The sequence below is a fragment of the Dromaius novaehollandiae genome, chromosome 1, assembly GCF_036370855.1.
Source record: "Dromaius novaehollandiae isolate bDroNov1 chromosome 1, bDroNov1.hap1, whole genome shotgun sequence".
NCBI lineage: Eukaryota > Metazoa > Chordata > Aves > Casuariiformes > Dromaiidae > Dromaius > Dromaius novaehollandiae.
The window spans coordinates 40,772,051-40,795,992 of NC_088098.1; the positions used below are offsets into that span (position 1 = coordinate 40,772,051).

At 40.8% G+C, this 23,942-nt stretch overlaps 2 protein-coding genes and 1 long non-coding RNA gene across 5 annotated transcripts in view; 2 read left to right on the forward strand and 1 right to left on the reverse strand.

The window, feature by feature from the left end:
* Positions 1–2,386: 2,386 nt before the first annotated feature.
* LOC112983324 (uncharacterized) lies at positions 2,387–9,466 on the reverse strand. Of its 3 annotated transcripts, none has more exons than XR_010388529.1 (3): positions 5,954–9,457; positions 3,367–3,504; positions 2,387–2,574 (listed from the first exon to the last, which is right to left on the reverse strand). It is a non-coding gene; the product is annotated as an uncharacterized LOC112983324 (long non-coding RNA). The 3 variants fall into 3 exon arrangements; XR_003259207.2 differs by having other exon boundaries at positions 3,367–3,507; XR_010388528.1 differs by lacking the exon at positions 3,367–3,504 and having other exon boundaries at positions 5,954–9,466.
* Positions 9,457–13,200, forward strand: RPS16 (ribosomal protein S16). The gene is made up of 6 exons (XM_026100358.2): positions 9,457–9,603; positions 9,693–9,748; positions 10,554–10,655; positions 11,554–11,650; positions 12,816–12,863; positions 13,001–13,200. The coding sequence occupies exons 2-6, from the start codon at positions 9,701–9,703 to the stop codon at positions 13,144–13,146; spliced, it is 441 nt and encodes a 146-aa protein (XP_025956143.1). The 5' UTR covers positions 9,457–9,603; positions 9,693–9,700; the 3' UTR covers positions 13,147–13,200.
* A 5,971-nt stretch (positions 13,201–19,171) lies between these two features.
* OTOGL (otogelin like) overlaps positions 19,172–23,942 on the forward strand; it is a 99,328-nt gene continuing 94,557 nt past the window's right edge. The window contains exons 1-3 of the mRNA XM_064509552.1: positions 19,172–19,599; positions 20,566–20,605; positions 21,741–21,789. Of these exons, the coding sequence (XP_064365622.1) occupies positions 19,521–19,599; positions 20,566–20,605; positions 21,741–21,789 (168 nt within the window). The 5' untranslated portion in view covers positions 19,172–19,520. The remainder of the gene's footprint in view (positions 19,600–20,565; positions 20,606–21,740; positions 21,790–23,942) is intronic.

Sequence of the window (23,942 nt, forward strand, 5' to 3'; positions counted from 1 at the left end):
CTTTTGCAGGAGAACAAAGTACCTCACTAAATGTGAACTCTGTCTGCATAAATAAAACCATCTGCTTTGCTGTCTAACCATCTGGTTTGTCTAAAGTTTATGGTCTCCTGAGTGTTATTCATGGGCCCACATACGATCAAGCCTCCACAGACATTTTTATTTGGTAAAAGCTTTCCCACAGCACTTTATTTTTTCTATCTGTTTTTGATCTTGTAAAAAAAATTGTCATTTTAATACGTGTGTTGTAATACTGCATGTGTTTGTGTTTCTGTGAACTGCTTGTAATTGTACCAGTGGACAGATATTACGGGCTGGATTCCCTTGGGACCAGCTGAGGAAAACACTACAGAGGAGCCATTTGGAGATACCAAATTCTAAGAGTTCTCTGCTCTTCACTGCTGTCCTTGAACAAAGTGTTTTATTAGGGTGGACAGACTGCTTTAAACTACATGAGCTATTAACTTACAGCAATACATTGGGGACTGACTGACCTCTGTCTCCGTTGAAGGGCTACAGTTGGTAACAGGTAACAGCCACTGTGACAATTCTACACCAGATAGGGACTTTACTGCATTTGACAATTCCAAAATTCCTGGCATTATGCAGCATCCAGATAACCTACCACTATTTAGCCCTGTGTGGAAAAAAAAGTGTTAGTATTTCTCCCTAGTACTAAGAGTTGAACGGTCACTACATTTCTGCTAACTCGCTCTCTTTGCTTCATAAACACAAGATTTTCCGTCAGGAGCCCTTACAACGCCTTGCCAAAAGGGTTTGTTCTCCTTTAGAGTTCAACTGCTCCAGTTTCTGGAGAAAATATCTCAGTTCCCTGGTAGGTCACTAAGCATACAACAGTTCATGAGCTTTGATACTTCTGCCTTATCTGCCCTCTTACCACAGGCAATGGAAAATGTTTCGCTTGAAACAACAAACAGATTCAAAATCAGAAATAGAAATGACCTAAGCAGAGATTAATATAACTTAACAGAACCTACCTCTTTCTGTTTTAAACAGTGATTGAAGTTTCAGCAAATGAAGTGTGTGCATAATTAATAGTCTATTTATGCAGTCAGTAGCAAAAATCACAGCTTGTCATGTTAGAAGATAGTGGGTTTTTTGTATGCCTTACATCAAAAGGGAGATTTAAAGGGAAATGCAGATCTACAGCTCATGGAGGGCTAAACAGTATTTGCAATCTGGACATAGCTAAATCAACTGCGGCAAGAAGCGTATCCAAAATAGTTCTCCATTTCTATTCATTCCTTCCCAAATTTCTTTCATATTGAAAAGTGGAAAGGATCCTAACAGACCTGTGGGAAGCTAAGACCCAGGACAGTTCCTCTCCCTGCAGAAGAGTTGAGAGAGGGCAGCTGGATCCCACTGGACCCTGCTGTGTTTAGTTTCTAAAAAAGGGAAATAAAACGAGAAGCAGCCTCCAGGGGCAGCAGACTACTGCAGGAAGCTTTGAGATGCAACTCTGTTCTAAAAAAATAAATTGTTTCATGTATGCGATTCTGTTTACCTGTTAGCTTATTTGTGTAGCTTGGAGGCAGTGGGTTGCTTCCCTGTCAGCTTCTTATAACTTTAATTCCTGTTGATATATAAAAGTGCGAGAGTGTGTATGAGCGCAGGCACACATACTTCAGAACAGTTTCTGTGGGTATATAGGAAAAGACTTTAAAGCAATTCTGATTTACTGTCAACTAAATTTCACTAAAGGCTTGTTCACTATAACAGAGGCCATATATAGATAAAGCCATATTCCAAATCTAAGGCCTTGATTCTACATTTTGCCCTTTATGTAGGGAGAGACTCTAAAATGAGCAGCTAATAAACTTTCCAGCTAAACCATGTTAATTGAATATATGCACTTCCAGCCTGTTGTAAACAGGCTGCCTGTTGTAAACTTGGGTCACAACATTTTATCAGGTACTAGCAACAAATCAGGTAACACTGCTAAAACAACAAGCAGTAATTCATGTTGCCTTAACGACTGTTTATATGCTTAGATGCAAGGTGGGGTTTTGTACTTCTTTTGTTTATTGGACTGAAAGAGCTATCCTATTCAGTCAAAACTGAAAGCAAAAAAATTAACTGTGCTTTTTCCCAAGTAGCAAGGCTAAGAATGGGTCCTGAGTGATCTACTGTATTGCTAATTATTTGCATACAGTAAGCTGGAGTGCTTGTGAATATGCTTATCAATTTCTACATTACCAATTGGCATGTGTCTTCAATCTCAATGTGACATAAACCTTTACAGTCTGTGAATGGGAGTCAGTATTCACAGCAAGCAGGATAATCAACATCCTTAGGTTCCAGCACTTAGGTTATACAGCTTTCTTAGAGAAGGATAATAAATGAAAAATTTTGCTTTAGACTTTAAATATTTCCTCAGAAAAGATTATTTATTAATCTGAAAATCTTGTGTGATCCTTATTTGTTTTCAGAACAAAATTTCCAAGAGCTGGGAAGATTTGTTTTCTGGCATGCATCAAACATTTTTCCATTGGTCACAGCATTCTTGCACTAATTGAGTTTAGAAAACTCTTCAGCTGCTGCCTGGATGAATACAATCTGTGAAAAGCAAGCATCAGAAATAATGGGATCCATTAGCTAATTACACTTTATCATCAAACATGCATCAACAGCAAAATGTAACATGAGAACTACATTCTGGTACCCCAGCTCTTAGAGATCGTAAGAGTTGCCGTAAAAGAGCCTATCAGTATCTTCTTTCCCGAAATATTTCATACCTCCCAATGAAGGAGCCCACTGATTTTCAAAATGTATAAATCTATACAAAATAGGAACCTCCTGAGGCCTGTAGTGATGATTTTGCTGTCTGAAGTAAAAAACTTCCACGAATTTGTTTTATTTCAATACTTCTCATGCATGAAATATCAACAAATATTTCACTAGTTAAAATTATCCATTCTGCTAAAAAATCCTACAACAGACAATTCAATAGCAAACTGTGACCTATTGAGAGCTGGCATTGAACTTTTTGTGTGATCATGGATTATGCCAACGAAGTATTTCTTTGTATTTTCCCTAAATGTCCTTTTACTTTTAGAACAATCTTTTTCATGTTATATGACAACATATATAGGAATAACTGACCATATTTTGGCATAGTTCTCACCTTTCTATTAATATTTCAGATATTACATGAGGAAGATAAAAGAAATTTCTTTCACTAATTTTCCATGGGGAGTATTTCCTCTCTTAAATAGGAGGAAATTTAGAATCATATTACAGCTGGCCTTACTAACATATTGACCTTGACTCTTTGTTGCCTTACACTCTCAGTAGTTACATCCTTCTGTGTAAGTGGAAGCTAAAATGCTGTTGTCCTGGAATGTTTACCTTTTGAACTTCACGTGAATCTGATTTATAAAAGATGACAAAGTCCAAGTGGAGAATCAACACCATGATTTCACCAAAAAGTCGAGTCACTCACTATTTTAAATGCCAAACTGTGTAACTTGGATATGAATACGGGGTCTGCTAATCCCAGAAAAAAAGAGAAAATTTTCAATAGGTTTGTCTCCTGAGTATCTCTGCATGTGGACACCAAATAAAATCTCCATTAGCATTCAAGTAATTCAAGAGCATGAATTTAAAATGTGCTAGTTATGCTACTTTATCCTGACAGTATTGATGAACAATTGCCTGATACCAAAGTGTTGTACTGCAGTTATGCCTAGACTAAATGCTGATAATTTTCCAAATGCCATCCAAACAGATGTAAGGCTCAGCCTAGCTCACTAAGACTCTGCTTGGTCAACCTCTGCCACCCCCTTCCTTCCCTCCTCCCCTTGAAGCCACATTACCTACATAGTATTTGTGCTTCAGTAGCGTAGAGAGAAAACCACTGGAGACAAGCTATATTCCCCTGCATTGCTATATTCTGCTGGCAGCTCTTTTCAGCAAACTGTCAGAGCAGAAACGGACACACCTGGTTTGTGGGAGGAGAGCAGCTCTCAGCAGCATACACTACAGCTTGCAATGAGGTCAAAGCAGCCCAAGCAGAGGAGGTCAGCGAGTGAGACACTGAGACTCTCAATTCCTGAAAGCCTCACTAAACTGCTATTTAAAAGATTTAGTAGTAGAAAGATACTTGTGGGTATAAAGATACCAAACATATAATCTGTTAGGACAATTCAGAATTACTGTGAAATCAGGGACTTAAGAGTTAAGCCAAATCCAAATACTTTTTCTCCAGCTAGGAAATAATAAAAATGCCTTGGCAGGATGGGTTCAAACCTGTATACTTTCTCTTGAAATGCTCTTTCTGGTAACAGTGCCTTACCAGCAAATACACCTTAATTTCTATGGGCCTGACTATTCACTGTTTTGCATACTATATTCCTATCTTTTCACACTCGTGCAAAGTAAGGTTAAAAAAAAGCTGCCAAACAAGTGTCTTATATTCCACAGGTGCAATTACTTTAAAAAAGGAAGTGAAGACAAGAGTCTGTAGCTGTGTTTCTTGCTTTGTTACTCTTTTCAAAATTAGAAATATATTACCAAGTACTCTGCGCTCAGTAGAACTAAGCAGACATATTGTTGGTGTTTGTGTTTCTCTGAAGAGTACAGTATCTCTTCTTGAAGCTTTTTTCCCCATCTTCTTGCCACTGCCAGTGGGAACATTCTTTTCTTTTTGGTTCTCCTTGTGTACAGGGATATTTAGGATCTAATTCTCTCTCCTGTCCTATAGTCTATTCCTGCAGTACAAGCTTTCTAAGTTAAATGCCTTTTAGTTCCTATTCCTATTTTTACAAAATCACAGAATGGTTGAGGTTGAAAGGAACCTCTGGAGATCATCTAGTCCAACCCCACCCTGCTCAAGCAGGGTCACCCAGAGCAGCTTGCACAGAATCGCATCCAGGCGGGTTTTGAATATCTCCAGAGAAGGAGACTCGACAACCTCTCTGGGCAACCTGTTCCAGTGCTCTGTCACCCTCACAGTAAAGAAGTTTTTCCTCATGTTCAGATGGAACTTCCTGTGTTTCAATCTGTGCCTGTTGCCTCTTGTCCTGTTGCTGAGCATCACTGAAAATGTTTTGGCCCCATCCTCTTGACACCATCCCTTTAGGTATCTGTGTGCATTGATAAGATCTCCTCTCAGTCTTCTCTTCTCTCAGCCCTCAGTAGCCCTCTGCTGGACTATCTTCAGTAGCTCTGTCTCTCTCTTGTACTGGGGAGCCCAGAATTGGACACAGTACTCCAGGTGTGGCCTCACCAGGACTGAGTGGAGGGAGAGCAGGGTCACCTCCCTCAACCTGCTGGCAAGACTCTTCCTAATGCACCCCAGGATACCATTGGCCTTCTTGGCCACAAGGGCACATTGCTGGCTCATGGTTAACTTGTCCACCAGGACCCACAGGTCCTTCCCCACAGAGCTGCTTTCCAGCAGGTCAACCCCCAACCTCTCCTGGTGCATGGGGTTATTCCTCCCTAGGTGCAGGACCTTGCAGTTGCCTTTGTTGAACTTCATGAGGTTCCTCTCCACCCAACTCTCCAGCCTGTCCAGGTCCCTCTGAATGGCAACACAGCCCTCTGGTGCATCAGCCACTCCTCCCAGTTTTGTATCATCAGCAAACTTGCTGAGGGTGCACTCTGTCCCTTCATCCAGGTCACTGGTGAATAAGTTGAACAAGACTGGACCCAGTACTGACCCCTGGGGGACACCGCTAGCTACAGGCGTCCAAGTAGACTCTGCGCTGCTGATCACAACCCTCTGAGCTCTGCCATTCAGCCAGTTCTCAATCCATGTCACTGTCCACTTGTCTAACCCACATTTCCTGAGTTTACCTATGAGGATGTTACAGGAGACAGTGTTGAAAGCCTTGCTGAAGTTAAGGTAGACAACATCCACTGCTCTCTCCTCATCTACCCAGCCAGTCATTCCATCATAGAAGGCTATCAGATTGGTTAAGCATGATTTTACCTTGGTGAATCCATGCTGACTATTCCTGACCACCTTCTTTTCCTCCAGATGCTTAGAGATGACATCCGGGATGAGCTGTTCCATCACCTTTCCAGGGATGGAGGTGAGGCTGACGGGCCTGTAGTTTCCTGGGTCCTCCTTCTTGCCCTTTTTGAAGACTGGAGTGACATTGGCTTTCTTTCAGTCGTCAGGCACCTCTCCTGTTCTCCATGACCTTTCAAAGATGATGGAGAATGGCCCAGCAATAACATTTGCCAGTTCCCTCAGCACTCATGGGTACACCTCATCAGGGCCTATGGATTTATGGATGTCAGGTTTGCCTAAATGATCTCTAACCCGATCCTCCTTGACCAAGGGAAAGTCTTCCTTTCTCCAGACTTTCTCTAGTCTCCAGGGTCTGGAATTCCTGAGGGCTGGCCTGAGCAATAGAGACTGAGGCAAAGAAGGCATTCAGTAACTCTGCCTTCTCTGTACCCTTTGTCACCAGGGCACCCACCCCATTCAGCAGCTGGCTCACATTTTCCCTAGTCTTCATTTTGCTACTAACGTATTTGAAGAAGCCCTTCTTATTGTCCTTGACATCCCTTGCCAGAGTTAATTCCAAATGGGTCTTAGCATTCTTCGTCACATCCCTGCCTACTCTGGCAAGGCTCCTATATTCCTCCCAAGTGGCCTGCCGCTTTTCCACATTCTGTATTCTTCATTCTTCTCTTTGAGTTTTGCCAGGAGCTCCTTGCTCATACATGCAGGTCTCCTGCCCCCTTTGCTTGACTTCTCACTCCTAGGGATGCACCAATCTTGAGCTTGGAGGAAGTGATCCTTGAATCACCACTGAATCACCTTGAATTAACCAGCTCTCTTGGACCCCCCTTCTTTCTAGGGCCCTAATCCATGGGAATCCTCCAAGTAGGTCCCTGAAGAGGCCAAAGTTTGCTCTCCTGATGTCCAGGGTTGCGATCCTACTTATTGCCCTGCTTCGTCCCTGCAGGATCCTAAACTCCACCATCTCACGGTCACGGCAGCCGAGGCTGCCCCCAACCTTCACATCTCCAACCAGTCCTTCTTTGTTTGTCAGTACAAGCTAGAAAGCCAAAGAAACAAACAGCACAAAGTCTTTAACCTTATTTCCTAGGCTATGCTATCAATATATGGCTACCTTCCCATTTTACTACCAGAAAACAGAAAGATAGGTATGTGTACCTATAGCTAGGCACACAACTGATTTTGTAAACTGGTTCTTCTAGGATGAATGTTTTTAGTTCTAGGTGGATGTGTGCAGCAGACTAATATCTGAATGAGGATGAGTTCTGCAGGTCCTAAGAATGCATGCACACAAACAGTAAGCTTTATATAAGCAAGCACTGGAAAAGCCTCTATTTAGTAAATACTTAGTATTTAAACACAGGTCTTCACTGGCAGATCTCAAATAATACCCACGAAAGGAACTGACTGAGATTTGCTTTCTTTTCTTTTAAAAGCACCCTGAACATGTAACAAAACTCAGTTACTAACTGATCATCTTTGGGTTTGAGTCTTCACTGAACCTTTTTGTCTAACTGGGTTATTTAGGAGGTATTTCTTCTCATCTAAATATAGGTTCTGTGATGGCTAATATTTCATCTCCTACAACTACTTTCATTATGCGAGTACAAGATCTATCTTATACCTAGTCACCTATTTTCACCAAATATTTAGACTTTGAAGCCTCCATTCTTCTGTGAAACCTAGCTGAAACTAGCCAAGTTAGCCACCATTCCCTCTTCCTCGCAAGTGATGGAGAAGCAGTGGATGATAGACATGTATGATTGCATAAACACTGTTCCTTAGGAAACAAGTCTTAAAAAAAAAAAAAAAAAGTCACGTGTTAAAGCTTCGCACAATTGGAGGTTTGAGATGTGCTAAATCTTGCACGCTCTGCACAGTACTATTCACTTGAATAGAACTAATCACTCCAATTGCATAAAGCTAAGTGCTTGTCTAAATCCTCACATGACTGATGACTAATGTTCAGTATTCAAAATTCTGTCCAAAGACAGAGGAACTAATTGTTCAACTCTCTCATTAATCAAAGTAATTTAAATCTCTATTTTTTAAAATATCTAAGAAGCGTGACCTTGTTTAATCTATAGCTTCTGCTTTTGTTCTTTTGGAGAATTTTGCATACTAAATACTAAACCTTAGAAGTAAAACATTACAGTCTGGATGAGACTTAAGTTCCATGTTCTATGATGAATATTGGATAAGAAAGACAGACATAAATGTTCAGTTCAATGGTGCTCAGTGGAAATGGATCCCTGAACCTAAGCAGAACTCCTTGATTTACGTATAATGAGCACTGACCATTTAAGCATGTATAAAGAACTGCCTGAATACTCCTCAACATATGATGTTACTATAAAATATAAAGTTTAAATGCTTTATCTTCTCCAGCAATTTATTAAGCTTTTGGAAGAAAGGTATCTACTTAATTTGTATTGCTGCATCTCAAGGAGGCCCAATCAGTGACTAGAAATCCCACTGTTAGCTTTTTGAGCGTTAAATAACTTTGCTCTGTTTATACCACATGGAGCCCAGCTGGGTTCTGCTTGTGTCTGGGATACCTAATTATGGTACAGTATGGCATCAGTGCTAAACGTTTCAGAAGTGACTCAAGAAAATGCCTCTCCTCAAGCTGTACCTCCTCCCTATCCTCCTCGAGAAGTCTTTCAAGCGGCTGTAAGAGATGCCAGAACTTAGGCAGCGACCTTCCCCCCTTCTCCCCCCGGCAAACATCAACTGTTTCAGCACGGCTTGTTTTTCTCAGCAGTGCTGCGGTGGCCGCCTGGAGAAGGCGCCCATGCACGCAGCCTCCTCCGGGCGGCGCCCGCACTCCCCTCCCCGGCAGCGGTAGCTCTGCTCCCTCCCGCCAAACCGAACGAAATCCTGCAAGCGGATTCAAAAAGCAGCAGTGTTAAACGAGCATGAAACCTTCAGGTGGCAAAAGCTACTTTTTGGAAGCAGCACAACGCCCATCCAACACCTACGTAAACGTTACTCTGTCCCTTGGAACCAAAAGGAGAAACTGAGGCTGAAACGGAGATAATCAACGGTGTCCGTACAGAAACTTAAACCAACACACACGGCAAACCGGGGGGGAAGAAGTCGCGGTTCAGGTGCCCTATGAAAGGTCTGATCGATCCCGCTGACTCCTACCAAACGCCTACCAAGCCGCTCCGGCCGGCAGAGGCCCGTACAAGGGCCGGAGGCCGCGCCACGACCCGGCTCTCCTCCAGCGGCGGGACCTCAGCCCCACCAAACGGAGTCGGAGAAACAGCGCCGCTGCCTCTTCTCCGTGACTAGCCACCCAACCTGCCTCCCTCTCATCCGAGGGGCCCGGCGGGGGCCGCTAGCAGCAGCAAGACGTAGCTACACCGCCGAAGGACGGCGGTTGAGGAACGGCGCGCGACCCGCCGCAGCGCACACCTCCCCCGTCTCAGCCCTGCCCCCCCCCCCGCCCCGCCCCGCCCCCGGGCTGCCGTCAAGCGCAGCCGGGCAACGGACGCTCTGTCGCACTGGTGGAAGAGAGGGTTGCGCTTTACGGCCGCTCTGCCCCTGAGACGCGGCTGGGAAGCCCCGTCCATCCTTTTCGTGGAGGCGCCGCTGTGGGGAGGGTGAGTGTCAGGGGGCTCTGGCCTCGCCGCCCGGCCCGGCCCGCGGCCTGGCGCCCTCCTAACGCCGCCTTCCTTCCTGTCTCTTCCAGGAGGAGCCATGCCGGCCAAGGGGCCTCTGCAGAGCGTCCAGGTCTTCGGGCGGAAGGTGAGGTCGCGGCGCCGCGGCCTCCTCCGCCACCCTCGCTCCGGGCCCGCCGCGGCCCGAGGCGCGCGGGGCCCCTCGGCCTCAGCCCGGAACACTGGGGCTGCCCCTCCGCGGGGCCGAGCCGCCGCGCGGCGGTGCCTGCCTGGTGGTGAGGCCTGCTGGCCGGCCCACGTGGAGTGCGGGGCGCGCTGGGGCCTGGCTGCTCCGCCCTGGGGACCGTGCGGAGGAGGGGGGAGGGTTTCTGCCCGCAAGACGAGGGGCCGGATCCGCTGGGTTGGAGCTCTTTCCTCTCGGCCGAGGAGTGCCCAGGAGCGGCCAGGCCGTAGGGGCCCGCCCGGTTTGTCGTCGCCCGAGAGCCATGTTAACGAGGTGGTGACGGCAGCAAAATAAGGTTAGCGCTGCTGAGTTCCAGTGGCCCGAAGAGCCATAGGTAAAAGGCTCTCATGAAGAGAAGAGCTGCAAAAGTATGGTGTTGCAGGACAGCGAAGGTATCCCTCCCGCGTTTAACTTGGTTAACTTTAACTATTCCACATTTAACGACAAGCTTGGTATAATTTTATTAAGACAGTGCCTTAATATTCTGAGTGAATAGCTAGCAATGCAAGAAATGGGACTGCTTTTTTAGTGCAAGATGTTAATCTTCGGCATTAAACTAAGATTTTTAGATTGTTAAAACTTCACAGAAAGTCTCTTTATCCTGCTAGTGTAAAAAAATGAAGTGTTGTTCTAATATGCTTAAAAATGAAGTGTTGTTCTAATATGCTTAAAAATGAAGTGTTGTTCTAATATGCTTTTGGGTTTTTAGAAAACAGCAACTGCTGTTGCCCACTGCAAGAGAGGAAATGGCCTCATTAAAGTGAATGGAAGACCTCTGGAAATGATTGAGCCCAGAACTCTGCAGTATAAAGTAAGTCTCTGCTTTTCTTGGATATTAACATATATTTATACAGTCAATTGCTTGGGGAAGGAAAAGAGTGGAAAGCTTTACTGACTGTATTAAATATTTGGTTGTGTGTTGCCTAATAAGCTGAAATGTAGACATTTCATTACATAAAAGAAAAAACTATCCTTTTATGATTGACTTACTCAAGGGGGAAAAGGTGTTTTCTTGCTTAAATGGGTTAATGTATAGTTTATTCACACTGTATAAGGTGATTTCAGGGCTCAACAACACAAGTGTGTTTTTTGTAATTGTGGTATGGTAAAATGCATATGCATATATATATATAAATAGAGCTTGAGGTAGTTGAGCATGATATTATATGAAGTACTATGGAACAAAAAAGATTGCATAAATTGAATTATTGTGCTTTGGTTGGTATCAAAAGTGTTTTTTATTCAAATTGGTTTTTTAATTTAAATTGATGACTTAAAACTACTTGAAAGTTTCTTTAGGGTTTGGTAAATAGCCATTTGACCATTGATGAGAGAATCTAAGATTGACCAGATGAATATGAAATATATTAAGTAATGGAGAAGAAAAACCATGAATTTCTTATGACATTCTACTTAAATTGTGGAATTCATTTCCATTGCTCTTAATTCCTGTATACATATGCTTTGCTATTAGGATTTTTGAAACTTAAAAAAAAAAAAAAAAAGCTTTCTAAAGTTGTGCTTAGGTCCATACTGGTGAATGTCAAAGAACTCTGCAAGAGAAGTACTTAATTTGGGTGTTTGTCTGTAAAATTGGGAAGTGCACTTTTAAGAATGTTTAGTAACTTCACGTTGCAAAACCGATTACAAGATCGAATTCTTGTTGTTTCTGATCACACATTAATTTTCTTAACTTTTTTTTTCCCTAGCTGCTTGAACCTGTCCTTCTCCTGGGCAAGGAACGCTTTGCTGGTGTTGACATCAGAGTCCGTGTAAAGGGTGGTGGCCACGTAGCACAAATCTATGGTAGGATATTGTGTGGAACCTTCCATATGAGCTAGAAAAGCTCAAGCCACATATTGAGAGATTGGACTTCAGATTAGTAACTTGTGTATCTCAGTGTTCTTTTTTTCATCTAACTAGTCAATGTAGTTGTCTAAATGGACTTGGTGGTTATAGTTTACCTGTAGAACTGCAATATCTAGAATAGGTTGAATGAACTAACTTCATGACAACTCTGAGAAAATTTGAGAAACTGATCTTGGCATCTTACGGTGTGATGGGACTGTTGAAGTGCAGCTGAACACACAGATTTTGGAAGGGGAAAGGAGAAATTACTATTAGAAATTGTGTCTTTAGTCATAAACTTCCAGGTGGTTCAGAAGCATCTTTCATCTGACTGACAAAGCTAAGCAGTTGTTTCGCATGCAGACTGTTGAGAACTTGCTTGTACTAGGTTGCTTTTTACAAGTGGTAGATTTGTTCTGCTATTCTAGTTTGGGTTTGGGTTAATGTGATGGAGTTGATGCTACAGAAAAAGCAGGGATGTGTTTCAGTCTCAAACTTGATAGTATTAATTTGTCAGAGTTCTGTTTTTCATAAAAACCTGATCTTGATGTTCTGACAGATAAAAGGACAGCATAATCTTTACAGTCACGCCCATACTCCTGATTTGAGTTCTGATTACTGTTAGTGTGCTGTGGCTTGTTTTATTGAAGTATGCTAGAGGAGCTGCTCATGCCATCAAGTGTCCCTTTTCTCTACTTGGTCTTTGAACATACTGAAAAGTATGTGTTTGCTGAAAAATATACGCTTGCTGGAAAGTACAAACATTTCAGAGAACTACGTTTCTAAGGATTTTGAAAATTGACCACTTGGTAGATGAGCCTACATTGGTACTCCAAAGAGAAAGTGATTTAGACTGCCCTTGTACAATTTCTTGGCTAGCTGACAGTTGTCAGATCAGCAAACAAACTGAGGGTGGCCTGTTGGCATAAATACCTTCTGATTTGCCAAAATAAAGGTCACAGGGACTATGGGGAAGGGGAGATTATGGAAGGAAAGGGCAATTTGATAGAACATGAGACAAAGCAAGTTGTTCAAATAGTATTCTGAAATTGGCACTTTTGGTGTTTGTTTTAAGTTTTAAATGCACTTGCAATCCTTACTGATGCATCATCTTTTTTAACAGCTATCCGTCAAGCTATTTCCAAAGCATTGGTGGCTTACTATCAAAAATGTAAGTTCATTGTTTTGATTGTGCTATATTAGCCTTAATGGAAATGCATAGATTCTGATTGTTTTAGTGCAAAAAATGCTAGTATGGATTAATTCCTCTGAAACTTCTTAAATGGAAGACTTTTTTTGTTCTTACAGATGTTGATGAAGCTTCCAAGAAAGAGATCAAGGATATTCTAATCCAATATGATAGGACTCTGCTGGTTGCAGATCCACGCCGTTGTGAGTCCAAGAAATTTGGAGGACCTGGTGCCCGTGCACGCTACCAGAAGTCTTATCGTTAAAGTTACTCTACAGTCTTGTGACAGTCAATAAACATGACAAGAATTTGATAAATATCTCATGTTTCTAAATTGTTTTTTTGGGGGGGGAGTAAATGCATTTTTCATGTGTGTGTTAAGTTCACATTGGCTTTTAAATACATAGGTATTAAAGTAAAAACAGAGGGCTGTTGGCAGTTCTCTTCTAGGCCTTCACAGTAAATTCTAATAAATGGTTTAGGGACTAGGCAATAAGAGAAGAGCTTCCTACTATTGATGAATGTGCATTTATTGGAAAATAGGAAAAGAAAACTTGTATCCTATTTTTGGGTACATGCAACAGCACAGCACTTGTTAAAGCAGACTTAAACCTTAACCTTTCCTGAAAATATAAACAAACAAGGACCTTTCTGAGTACCTGGATGGTCACTCTTCTGCTGTTAAGAACAAAGATCAGTGTCCATATTTTCTTCCCATATGAAAATGGGAACTGTGTTTAACAATGTGGGTCAGACTCCTGCCTGGTAACTTCCATGTCTTGTTTTCATGTGTGATGCATTAGTATCATGTCTTAGTGTAATGCTGTGTTAAGTATCTCTAGTGAGCTTGCATATACCTTTATTGTCAGCAGATACTATTCTTGCAAAGGAGTTCTGTTTCTATAGTATATTATTTAATCTTAAATACTAGTTTGAGTGTGAAATTGCAAAAATGTCACTGTGGAATATTAAAATGACAATCTGAGTATTGTCTGTTTGCATGAACTGTCTTTGTTTGTGCTCACTTAGTAGCCAGTGGTAAGTAGTTTACCCTTTGAAGGGTAAGCCTCCTCAGTATAGTGCTAAAGTATGTATTAAGGCAGCTATTCTAAGGTTCGTATTTCAAGTTCTCTTTGTCAAAACTCTGAGTAACCAGAGTAGTTACATATGTATATAGAGAGATTTATTGAAATCTTACATACCAGCTATTTGTAGATGATACAGAGGTAGTGTTTTCTGGATTAGTACATATAAATGTAGGAAACATCTAAAATAAAGCCAGTGTATTCTATGCTATGGAAATACTATTTTGTAATTGTAGAACATAGAAAAAATGTTGGGCTGAGATATGTTCATCCTTTGTCTACATGTTCACTCGATACAAGCACAGAGGCATGTGGATATGGAGAACAAATGTGTAAATGACTTATATTATAAAAACACTTTGGGTTTGGAAGCCAGACGTGTTGCTTAGGTCATGAGATAGCAGAGGTAACTGAAGGCCTTAAGGCAGTGTGAACAAGCCAAAGTTGAAAATAGGGCCATGATTTGGAAAGATCTAGCTAGGGGGTGTGTATCAAACATGAAATGTTGGAGAAATTCCATTTTTTTCAGCTAGGGAAGCTTTGAAAATTTTCATTCTGGAAGTGATCTTCTCTGGGAGAAAGAGGAAAAGTTAAGTAGAAGCTGCAAATGAGATGTGGGATGTGCCAACAAAAGGCTGTTGGAAAGCTCAGTTGGAAGAGTTGTGTGTAATTGAATGAGACCTTGGATGTGAGCTGACCCAATAGACATGTAAATGGCCCTAGATTGTTTTTTTCCACATTTGAAAACTGTTTTGGACAGGAACTGGAAGAAACATTGGAGACTTAATGAACTGAGAGCCTAGCTTCTACTAGATGCTCTGAGAGCCAGGGATTTCTCTATCATATGTTGGTATGACAGTAGTGAACTACATAGAAAGCACCTTGATACTTGAGGGTGTTTTCTTCTCGTGGGATTTTTTTCTCACTTGTTTAATGGTAGGTCATTTCAGTGTACCCAGTCAACAAAAAGTTAAAACTAACTTCCTTTAAGTATTGGGTTGGGGAGTTGGAAATAATAAATAGTACACTTTTTTTCCTTTTGCTGTGATTCAGGAAAGTAAGTATGGCTTTTTATTAACCGTAACACTTGTTATGATGTCTTTTTGCTTTTTCTGTAGAAAGCAGTTGTTTAAAGCATCTGCTTTGAAGTGTAGTTATCCAAGAGTCAAATGTGTAACTTTAAATGAATCTGTTCTGAACATAAATTTTGTATCCATTTCCCACTTTAGCTTTCAGGGTCTACCACAAAATAGTGCATTACTTGACCTAATGAGAAGTAGAAAAGTCTTATTCAAACCTCTTGCCCTTTCACTGAAGTGGAAGGGACTATTACATATACTATTGCCAATTTACATACCAGGATTTTTTTGTCCTATGCCAAGTGAACAATATGTATTCTATTCCAGAACTTGCTTTTGGTGTGCCGGGTTCCTGTCTCTTTAGTAGTTTGCTTTCCTTAGGTCCTCTGTCAAATCTGACCTATTTCTCATCCAGTGGTGGCAATACAGATACCTGTAGTTCCTCAGTTTCTACCTTGTAATAGAGTTGCTGACCAAGTATTCTAGCTCTTCAGCCTGCTGAAGACTGCTAACATTTATTTCTGACTTGTAGTTTGGCTTTCTAAGGAAAAGATGCTATGCAATCACTACAGCTTTTGAGGTTGGGCTAACTCTAAATTTGATTATTGAATTCCTATGAGTTTTGTGGAAACTGGCATTTTGATAGATGTTAATTATCTTCAGCTGAGGAAAAATAAGCCTCTGTTTGGCTCACAGGGTTACTGAAAAGCAGTGGCTCACTGATTGCTTAGGAAATGTGTACTAGCCTGCCGGTTGGCACGTACGTAGCATGTACTGTGGCTGGTTCAAAACTGATTCTTGCTTAACCATTAGACTGGTCAAATGCAGGGAATAAGAGGATCCAGAGTTACTGTGATAGACTACCCTAGGTGGTATCTTACAGGGTGGTTTTCACAGTCAAGGGGAAAACAGATTTATCTGTTCTGCTACCCGCAGAACAGCTTGTAACAATTGGAGATTTTTGTTTTGTTGCTCTCTTATGGAAAGGCTGACAATAAAACTTGCATTGCTACTAATATATCCAGAGATAATATCTCTGTTTTTTCTTCAAACAAAAAGCTCTTAACATAATAAAAATGCTTTCTGAACTTAACTCTGATCCAATGAAAGTGCCCTATTAATCCTGTAGAGTGATGTCATTCCCACAGACTTGTTTTCTAAATGAGAAATGTTAGTTGAAGTGGGCTGGTGTCCGCCTGGGTGGTGAAGGGCTGATTTTTTTTTTTTTTTTTTTTAATGGCTATTTGATTTTTAACCACTAGAGGGCTTAACTTTATTGGGGAAGTAAAACTAATGTGAAGTAAAAGCAGTAGGAAGCTGTAACAAGACAAAACCTGTTCATAATGTTTCCTTTTGTGGTATGGTGATGGCAGTCAGTTCTTCTGAGCATCTGCTCTGGCTGATGCGAGCATATCCAGCCACCCTCCCACAGAGAAGTGGCAGCAATGAGGTACGCAAGCCCATAATAAGATTTTTTTGAGCAGCCATGGAGATGGTTCTTGGAACAAAAGAACCGCTCCTAATGTGGTGTGGTCTAGCTCTTTCATTAGTTTCACTGAGGTTAATCCTTAGGAAGATCAGACATACGCTTCAAAACGTGACCCTAACTGAACTTTCATTGAAAACTACCAGCTCAGTGAAGATTTGGATATGAGCTCTAAAAAGTATCTTTTTTTGTTGTTGTCATTGAGGACAACGTATCCAGATCCCAAACAAGAGCTTGAACCCATGTCACTGAAGGCTATTCTGTTCTCAGCCATTATTATCAGTCCTAGCAAACTGCGTAACCTGTATATAAATTTAAGCCTTCTTAAGTGCTGTTACTATGTTGGGAACTCTAGGGCAAATTAATTTTGACTGTAATGCAGAAATGTATAAACATTGAGAAGTTTCTATTTTTAAAGAAAAATGTTTAACTTTAACATGACACTTGTGGCTTTAAATGTAAGTTAGTGTGTGTTCTCTGTGTTCGTTTTCTTACCAATGTGATTATTTTCTATAATGCATATTTTTTCTGTTTGAATTTTTTCAGAAGTCCTAATCTGTGAGCTTTCTACTACTTGTGTAGCTAATGTATGTCATTGCCTGGATATAATTTGATTCAAAAAAAATTTTTTTTTTTGCTTTCTTAATATGGTCCTGTGAGTTACAGTTCAGTGTACTTGTCTGAATAATTCTTTTTCCTTATTAGCTAGCATTCTTAATGCCCTTGGAACCATGCTATTTCCTACCCTGCACTGAGCAGTGATATCCAGACCTAATGAAACCTATTGCTCTAACTCTTACAAAGCCCCTTTATAGCTTGGTCTACTTTTTAAGTACCAGAAGTTAAACTGTGAAATACTAACATGCACCAAATGTTCCCTCAACTTAGTTACAGAATAATTGTGAAAAAGGCTGTTTAAAATAATTCCGGTTGAACCAAAAGAGTCAACATATATTAACGGAAAGATTTATCTGTGAATTTGTGCATGAAGTGTGATGTGAAATATGGCCTTGAGCAATGGAAGAATCCCAGATCAGATTTCTTAACTTTTTTGAGTTTGAGATGGTGAAGCAGTTTTAGCTTGAAAATAGAGTAACTAAGAAATTGATAATGCATTTTGGCAACTCTAATGTTAGATTAGACAACTACAAGACATTGTTATCTCACAATAAATTTACAAGAGCATGGTAAGGTTAATTAGTCTCTGCTACCTTCTATGGGATAGATGCCTAAATTGATGTTTGCACTGTGTGACTACATTAGTGTATTAATTTAAATCAGCAATTCACTTCTGCTTTGGTTTGCAGTGTGAAGTGGTTTTGGACCACGTGGAGCAGATGAATCTAAACCGGTGGATGCAGTCCAGCTGCTGCTTAGCATTCAGTCACTGGGACTAGCCTGGAGCAGGTTAGAAGCAAAAACAAAACAAAAGTCCTCCTGAAATGTGTATTGTGTGGATGTCAGCTTTTCAGATCCAAATATGGATTTCAAATATGAAAATAGAGATCCACCGTTAATGATCTGCAGTACCTGATGGTATAAGCCATGTCTACATCAGCATCTTTAACAACTGGCAGAGTAGCAAGCCATGAAAATCCATGTTCTGTCTTTGCCCGTTGACGCAAATGTAACTCAAGTTATCCCCTCTGATCAACTACAACATATTATTGAAGTTTGTAGGAAGATAACCATTTGTTCAATCCCCTGCTCCAAATTTGGAGCTACTGAGGCAGATGACAGAGCAAAGACTGTAGTGAAGAAAGGCTTCAAGCTAGGAAATATATTTGCTTTAGGTTTTATGGAATAACGAAACACAACATGGACTAACATGTTTCAGTGGCTTCTTGGTAAATATTCATTTGGAGAGGTTGCCTGTTTGCCTTCTCTTCTAGGCCAGCTGGGAGAGGAGAAGAGACAAGGTTAAAAGAATTCATGGGAGATCTTTTCATCCAAGAGGTCACCAAGTTTGTTTGATCCAAAACAAAGTATTGTAGGATTTTGTGAGCATGCTACAAAATACATCGTAGGAAGAGTGGAGGTTCAGGCAAGACAGAGAGGCTTTATAAATAAAACTGGTGGTAGTGGCAGTTTTAATAAGCAAAACATGTCTCTAAAACTACACTTTTTAAAATGATTCTTTTAATTTTTAGGGTTAAGTGAGTAAGATTTTTCCATTTTAACTATGGTCATGTTTAATTTTAATGGAAATACATTTTTATACTTTGATGGAAAAGTAGGAATAAAATCTGTTAGCTTGGCTGACTTTTCTCCTTTCTGCTAATGAGATTTTCGAAACACACTTTAAAAATGAAGTGCTCTGGGAAGCTTTCTTTTGTGATATGAGGAGACGATACACAAACAAAAGTATCTATAAATATTCCTGAAAATCTAGGTGTGTTACCTAATGGAAGTTTACACCTCTCCTTTTAGAACAGACGAGGGACATAAAACCAAATTGTTTTTAGAGATCACCGTATTACTACTTTATACAGTAACACCATAGCAGATTCTTGCTAAAAGTTTTCACTATAATAGAATGTACAAAGGGCAGCACTCTTGACGCAAGTCTTGAAGCACACAAAGGTGAAATGACGACTGAAGGGAACTCACAAACCGTCATGATATGGCAAAACTTTGTTCTATGTCATTGTCTGCTATGTTATAAAGGGCTGATTCAGTTCAGTAGAGAAGTCATACTCGCGGGTCTAGTGAAAGTGTAACTAATACAGACTGCTGAGGAGTTACCATGCATTACTAATGAGACATGCAGCCAGAAAGTTATATGCAACCTTTGCAAAGCTTCTGAAGCTGTATGTGGCTACCAAGCTTGATGTTTTTTCTTTTCCTTTCTGCATTGTATAGTTTTAAATAATGAATCTATCTAATTTTTAAGGGATTTAAACACACTATAGAAATACATAATTCTAAGATGCCATCGTAATCAAAGCCGTTAATTTGGATAAATACTCTGTTTATAAGTTATACTGAAATGAACATTGTGGGAAAGCTCAATTTAATGATACCTTGGAGCATATTCTTGATTCATTCTCTGCTGTTCTTTTTGCAAGGTAAGAACTTTATTCAATTTTTATGCTAGTAGTAGCTTTTAAAAAGATTTTTCTAAATGTTTTAATAATACATCTACTACTTTTTCTGTCATTATAAGACAAAATTTTTTGTCCCTTACTGAAGTTGACAGAATAACACCCGTTGAAAAACTATATATCACCATTTTCTCTGACTGCTGTTGAAAACAAAATATATCTTTTATTTTAAAAAAATGCATTTTTAAGCTTGAATTTTATTACAGAATTATTATTAACTAAATTTTCTGGGCTTTCTTGTTATTGTCAGATGAGTAATCAGATAATTATTTTGAGTAGAGTATGATTTTTGATGAAGCGCAGGCTGCACCTGCAATTTGAACATTTTTTAGAACTCTAGAATAAATGATCACTGTTCTGGTTATAGAAACTACCTCATTTCTTATCAGTATATGTACTGCAAATAGATGTTCTAAACAGTTTCCTTGGAGCGATTATAAAGATTTCTAAGGCAACATGAAAAAAGAAGGCAATTTCTAAGAAACATGTGGGATCTGGAGTGTTTTCAGTAGATTACAATTGAATTTTTTAAGTAACATTCAGAAAATTATTATAGGTATCTGCACTAGAAATTTGATTCAGGATGGCTCTGAGCACCTCTTGTGTTTTATCAGTTTTGGTTTGATCCTGTGAACAACTATGAGCTCTTAGCTCTTTTTGATGGTAGCATGGAGCAGAGTCAAGACTGTAAACTTGCAGGTGAAGAACAGTTGAGAGAAGCTCTCAGGGAGGAAAGCATGTTGTGCTAAATCTCTTGGGAAGATAAGTTTGCGTAAAGATTCTTTGGAGAATGTAGGATCATTAGCTATTTTTTAAAGAACAAAATTCAGTAGTGTTGTTTTAAACCTAAGAAATTGTTGTTTGCCAAATGCAGAGTGGGGCTGTAGAAACATTTTAACTCATTTTAACTCAAAGATTTTTAATCAACAGGATCTTATTGCAAGTTCTCCCTTTTCAAAAGAACTTCAAGGTAAGTTTTAATTCCTTATTTGTCAGGTTCAACAAACAGAACAAGAATGAATAGGGCTTATCGGGTACAGTACAAGTTAGGAAGTAAAATGTAGTCTTGAATTTGGCATGTAATTTTTAGTACTTGGATGTAGTAACTTGGATGTAAAAATGTGCTTTTAGAATGTTTACAAGTCCTTTCAAAGAATTTACATGAAGGCCATGGATCCTCTTTTTGAAAAATGGATGTACTTACAAAAAACGATGCTTCTCTGGCTTCAGGAAAGTTTAGAGGAATAATGGAATGAAATGAGGGTGAGGTCATTATTTCATGTCTGGAAAAATACATTAAATGGGTATCCTTCTACAATTTTAATTGCATGATAAAATCCTAGCTGCTATTTGAAGCGCAAAAAAGCAAGTGCTATACAGCCTTAAAATAAACACTTGCAATACAAGTTTTTATGTAGAAGATGAAATCCAAACAAAACCCAAACTAGGGAATGTTCCTGATCCCATTGAATTAAATGGGAACTATGCCATCAATTTCAATTAGAAGTGTCCAGTTGAACATAGCTTTGGATGTCTAATGACCTCTGACACATGCGTATTAAATGATAATAACATCTTAAACTGTTGATAAAATTAAGTATGTTTTGTAGTTTGATGCCATTTTTTCTTAAAAAAAAAAAAAAAAAAGTTAATCACAAATTTAAGTAAGTTACAGCTGGAGAGTCATCTTTCGTTTTTAAAAGTACCATCATAGTGCATTCAAATAACACTTGGGAGAACTCACTGCTACACACCCACATGTATGACTATGTATGTATGTATGAGTATGTATAGATCAACTTTACAGTTTTGTATCCTGTCATATAAGGCTATTTTGCTCACGTTCTTTCTCTCCCCTGTAAGCCCTATGTACCTCCCTGAACAAGCATCCCATGTCTGTGAGCAGAGATTGGAGCACTGTTGAATTCTGTAAAATGAGACCATGAAAAGAAAAGAAAAAAATCACCTTTTTAAATGTTAACCCAAGAAAGACCTCTTTGATAAAGTGATGGAAATCAGAGAGAAACACCTCTCTCTGGGGAACTGCTTATTCAGGTTGCTCCAGGGACCTTTGATTATACAAGATCCTTTTTGTTTTCTTCCAGAAATGAGTTTAATGCAGCTCGACAGAAAAGAGATCTCTTAGCAGCAGAGGTAGGTTATACCTCTGAAAGAGTGAGGGGGGGAACCCTCCCTCTCTTTCTGCTCTGGGGCTTTGCTCTTGTTACAATGGACTCTTTGTAAGTAGGACAGCAGCGGTAACAAGAGGACAAAGAGGAGGAGCAGCTATTCCATACCTGCTTGCCTCAGGCTTAAACCCACGGCCTTCGTTCATCCATTTGTTCTCGCCAAAATGCTTTGTGAATTACCCTCCCCGACAAACTGATGGATATACATCATGGGAAATAAAAGTGCAGCTCTTCAGTCCTTTGTGGAGGCAAATAACCCCAGAAAGTTGCTAGCATTTGGTGAAAAGCGCAATAATGAAACTGTAGATAAGGGACCTGCAAATGGTGGTGTTGCCATGGTGGTGGCTACTGCACAGCCCGGGCTCCTGCAGCACCAGCCTGTGGCTTGGGGGCTCTCTCACCCTACCACCAGCTTAGGGCTGCAGGCTGTACCCTATGCAGGTGATGGTAGACTGAAACTGAATAGTAAATGGGGGAATCTCATTCCCCTGTTAGTCAATATTTTGGGCTGCAAAGCCTGAGCAAGGTTCATCGCCCCATTCTGCAGGGGTTGGCAGGGAAGCCGAGAGCGGTCTCTCCACAAGGCACCTTGCTGGTGTTATGCAGGGAGTCTGCAGCAGAACCGGGAACCATTTTCTCCGAGTCCCTTTGCTGAATGATTAATGCCTCTGTCCTGAGCAGGTCACAGCTTTGCCAGTGTTGAATGTAATATTAAAGTCAATCAAGCCTGTTTTCCTTACTAGAAAAATGCATTATTCTCAGGTAAATGGGCTTTGGGGACCAACTGTGTTCCAGAAGAGGATTCAATAGGAAATTAGTGTCATAGCAGAGATGTTGTGCCTTAAAAATAATGCACAGGCAAAAAACTGCTTTGCTGAGGAGGCCTGGCTCAGAGTAACTGAGTACAGGTAACAAAAATTGGTGTTTTTGTCTAGTGGTAAGGAACTGCTCTGGATAACGATGGGCCATTGGGACTAAGAATAATTTTTGGCTTTGAAATGGGGACCCTTCCAGCTTGTGATCTGGTTAAGTCAATTCCAGATGGATTTTTTTTTGCCACAAAAAAGGCAAAATCTGCTACTTGGATGCACCAGACAAAGTGTTTCCAGTCGAAAAAGGGAAGTATTTATGTCATTGTATAAAGCACTGGTGAGACTTAATCTGAAACATTTATTGTACGGTTCTGTTCACTTTGAGATCCATTAGTTCAAACTGCAAACACTCTCCAAACATGGAGAATGACTAGCAGGGGGAGTGAAAAGTCTCTTACAAGTGAGGGCTTAAAGAGTTTGTTTTGCTAGTCATGCAGCTGAAGGCTGGCGTATACGTGTGTGGGGAGCATGCAAGGGTAACTGCTTTCTTGTAAATATGTCAGAGAGGGACCAAATAAAAACACAGGATAAGAGCTGTTTAAGCAAAAGGACAGTGCTATATAAAACAACAGGATATAAAATGGCCATGAATAAATGTAGAGGGGAAATATCTAGCTACCCAGCACTTCACCCTGGTAAAATTCCCAATCAGATTAGTGGGGGCAAAAACCCCAAAATGCTTTTCCAAGGGAATTTGATCCGTTCTCGGAAGGGACAGTGAGACGTGACAAACTGCAGTAGCAGAGGGCTGGAGTGGATCCAGGAGTTCCCTGTAGCCCCATGTTCCCCCATGCTTAAGCGAGGCAGGAAGCAGATCTGGCAGACGGAAGCTCATCCCAAACAAAAGAGGAAACAAATGGGATTTTGAAGCATTCCAGGGAGGACACAAAATCCATCAAAGCCGAAGTGCTGCAGTCTGTCAATAGAGATGTGGCGCAGAGTACGAGTTAGGGGGCGAGAGGAGGGAAAAAGGAAGGCTAGTGCATCCCCAAGCTGCCCAGCTATGTAGGTAAGCAAAATGGAAAGGGCAAGTATGTTCAGCCCCTCACTCTTCATCCTAAATATGAAAGCAAAACCTCCCCCACCACCCCCGGAGCCCAGCGTGTTCGTTCGCACTGGCCACACGGAGCGCAATGGCAGGACGATGACTCTCCTGTGCAGCTCTACTCTTCCCGGTCCCTCGGTCTGCTGTGTCCCCCATGCTGGGGGCACTTGGCCCCATGCTGCCCCCCACCCCAGGATGCCA